At 43.0% G+C, this 3,291-nt stretch overlaps 1 protein-coding gene across 1 annotated transcript; it reads left to right on the forward strand.

Moving 5' to 3' along the window:
* Positions 1-2,001, forward strand: LOC100962127 (gamma-crystallin B). Its single transcript, XM_003784990.2, has 3 exons — positions 1-51; positions 141-383; positions 1,662-2,001. Exons 1-3 carry the CDS (start codon positions 43-45, stop codon positions 1,935-1,937), a joined length of 528 nt encoding a protein of 175 aa, XP_003785038.1. The 5' UTR covers positions 1-42; the 3' UTR covers positions 1,938-2,001.
* Positions 2,002-3,291: the final 1,290 nt, after the last annotated feature.

Below are 3,291 nucleotides of genomic sequence, written 5' to 3' on the forward strand. Positions count from 1 at the left end.
TCCCACACAGCACCGACAGGACCTCTGCTGACTCTCTCCAAAATGGGAAAGGTAGGTCCTGGGTACCTGATGCCCAGCAGTGACGCAGGGGCCTCAGCTGGGGCGCCTCGCTCCATGCTCCCACCGCTTCCATCTTGCAGATCACCTTCTACGAGGACCGGAGCTTCCAGGGCCGCTGCTACGAATGCACCAGCGACTGCCCCAACCTGCAGCCCTACTTCAACCGCTGCAACTCCATCCGGGTGGACAGCGGCTGCTGGATGCTCTATGAGCGCCCCAACTACCAGGGCCACCAGTACTTCCTGCGGCGCGGCGAGTACCCCGACTACCAGCAGTGGATGGGCCTCAGCGACTCGGTCCGCTCCTGCCGCCTCATCCCCCAGGTGAACGTGGCTCTGTCTTTGTCTTCTATCTTTTTGGACATAAAAGCTACTTAAAATTATTATTCTTAAGCTAAACAGTTCGAGCTAGATTTCAGAAAGTGGAAGCGACGCATCACATGTGCAGTCCAGTCTAGAAAGCTGTCTTGGAAGTGAAGCTGTTCTCTCTGAACGTGGTGGTTTTCTTTTAAAATCACATATTCCTAGATTTTATATTTTAAATGTAACCCCAAAAATTGAAAGATCAAAAACTAATTAAGAAAAAGCAGGACAGCCTCTTGAAGACTGGATTTACCATATGCTCAAGATATAATTTCTTAAGGGTTCATTTTAAGCCTTACCAAGACAGAAGTCTACTAAGTCAAAATGGAAATGCAAACTGGGACTGCACAGCTGATTAAAAACACTTTTTGTTTGCTTTGCCTTGCTTTTCCATCTGATTATTCTTCATGCTGAAGTTAGGCCCCTATCTCCGGAAAATACTGAAGTTTTAGATTTGGCCTTTCCCCTGCTGTGTACCTCTAAATGAGCAAATAGAAACTGACCACTCAAATTGAGTAGGGTGCTGGCCCCCGGGGTATTGGGGTGGCCAGTTCAAGCCCAGCCCTGGCCAAAACTGCAAAAGAAAAAAAATAAAAATTGTGGAGTGTGGGAGGCATAGGATATAGTTTTGTCAAAACAGACCTTAACCAAGGGGATTCTTGGTGCTGAAAGACATAAATAAGCTGAGAGTAGGAGGCCCGAAAGGAAGTTAAGAGCCAGATGAGTTGAAATTCAAACTTAAACTGAGGCTATGAAAACAGAGATAAGGAAAATATGTCACCTTATTTTCCCAAGAGATTAATGGTCCTGTGCTCCATAGCATACACGAAAACCAATACATTGGTCTTATGGGAAATGGCTACATACTGATAGCTTTTTAAAAAGAGCAGTATGTCAAAAGACACTTAGCTCTCTAACGACTCCCACTTTTCTCCTTTGAGAAGGCCTTTCTCAAATAACAAGCATGGAAGTGATGGGATAAATTTTATTTTAAGCAAATCTCGATTCCCAAAGGCCAGAGACTGGTGGAGAGAGGTGGAAGGGCTGCTGAGCTCTGTTCTTCCCTCCTAAGGGCAGTGGACAGTGGGGGGTGGGAAGGCTCCTTAACTCTGCAACATGGTTGTTCCAGAAGATTCAGAGAACTTCTGGGCAGGTGTGGCCAGGGAGATGAAGGAGCTGGAACTTTAATTTCTCTCTGTTTTTGTTAATTTATTTTTTCTTTTCTATCTGTCATCCCAGCACTCTGGCACTCACAGAATGAGGGTCTACGAGAGAGAAGACTTCAGAGGACAGATGTCCGAGATCACGGACGACTGTCTCTCTCTTCAGGACCACTTGCACCTCACTGAAGTCCACTCCCTCAATGTGCTGGAGGGCTGCTGGGTCCTCTACGAGATGCCCAACTACAGGGGAAGGCAGTACCTGCTGAGGCCAGGGGAGTACAGGAGATACCACGACTGGGGGGCCACAAGTGCCAAAACTGGCTCTTTTAGACGAGTCATGGATTTTTACTGAAGTATCTACTTCCCTACTTCTCTCCATTAGAATGCAATAAAATATTTAGCTTGTGTTTCTGGCACTATGAGAGTCCAGTCTTTCTTTGAATCTATTAAGCATTCATAAACAATAATGATGCTTGGCCAAATATAATATAACTGTTTTCAAGACAGGAAGCAACCTCTTCTGAGGGGAATATTGTAGAGGATATTGTTTCCAGCACTCTTCTGATGACTAAAATATGCATGCTCAAAGAAAAGTTCTATTTAATTGAGCTAAGGCCACTCGTGGTTAGCCTCACAAAGATGTATTTGTAGCTACAGTGATGAATAGGTACTTTTTGAACAGCTCAAATTATCCCTACAGGTCATCCCTATTGTGTTCCCTACATAGTTTAAGTCTTAGCTAATGGGGAAACTTGTTCTCAGCATCTAGATTCTTACTTCAGCTCTAAAAACAAACAAACAAATGGGCACATTCTTACCTATTGTATGTCTTATCCTTTTAGTCAACATCCTTTTCCTCCTAATTCCATTTCTAACATCTCACATCTCTGAGATTTTCAGTCCAAATTTAATTCATTGCCTCTTTGCTATATGTGCTTTGTGGAAGAATTCAGGACACTTTCCAAAACTATATACAAACAGGGAAACTCAGCCTCATATCATTTTTATAGGAAGTAAAGTATTAGGAATTTAAAAAATAATATTAAATGGAAAATAGGAATTGAAATTTTCTGGAGAAATTTGTTTGACTGTATATTTTTTCTTTTTAGTTTAAAAAAATGGACTAAGGCTAGCAGGTTAGCAGGGGTGGCGGTGCATGTCTATAGTCCTAGTTACTCGGGAGGCTGAAGTGGGACAATTGCTTGAGCCCAGGAGGTCAAGTCTAGTCTGGCAATATAGCAAAACCCTGTCTCTACTGCCTCTCTCTCTCTCTCTCTATATATATATATATATATAAAATTTAATAAATTTTAAAAATTAAAAATAAGAGAATGAAGAAATTGGGTCAGAGGACAAATGATAGTAGGAGAGATGCAATGGAGCCAAGAGTCAAGCTCCAGTCCCAGCTGTGTGCTATATGGTGCTGTGCTAATTGTAGGTAGATCCAGATTTGGATCCAATAGCCAGGACAAAGAAGGAATCACAGCTAGACAAACTAATTAGCTATTCCAGGTAAGCCTAACCATTCCAAGTACTGAAACCTAAAAGAAAGTTTTTTTATGGGTCCTGGTAAGGTGGGTATTGAGTATACACCTATGGGGGAGGTGGACAGGCTGAATTCCTCAAAGACCTTCCAACTCAGGGTAAAATGCTCAGTCAGGGAATGTCTACCTGACTATCCCTGCTTGGGGAAATCAGAAGAACTG

This window comes from Otolemur garnettii, unplaced genomic scaffold (assembly GCF_000181295.1).
Source record: "Otolemur garnettii isolate 467f Iridium unplaced genomic scaffold, OtoGar3 scaffold00013, whole genome shotgun sequence".
In the NCBI taxonomy this organism is placed as follows: domain Eukaryota; kingdom Metazoa; phylum Chordata; class Mammalia; order Primates; family Galagidae; genus Otolemur; species Otolemur garnettii.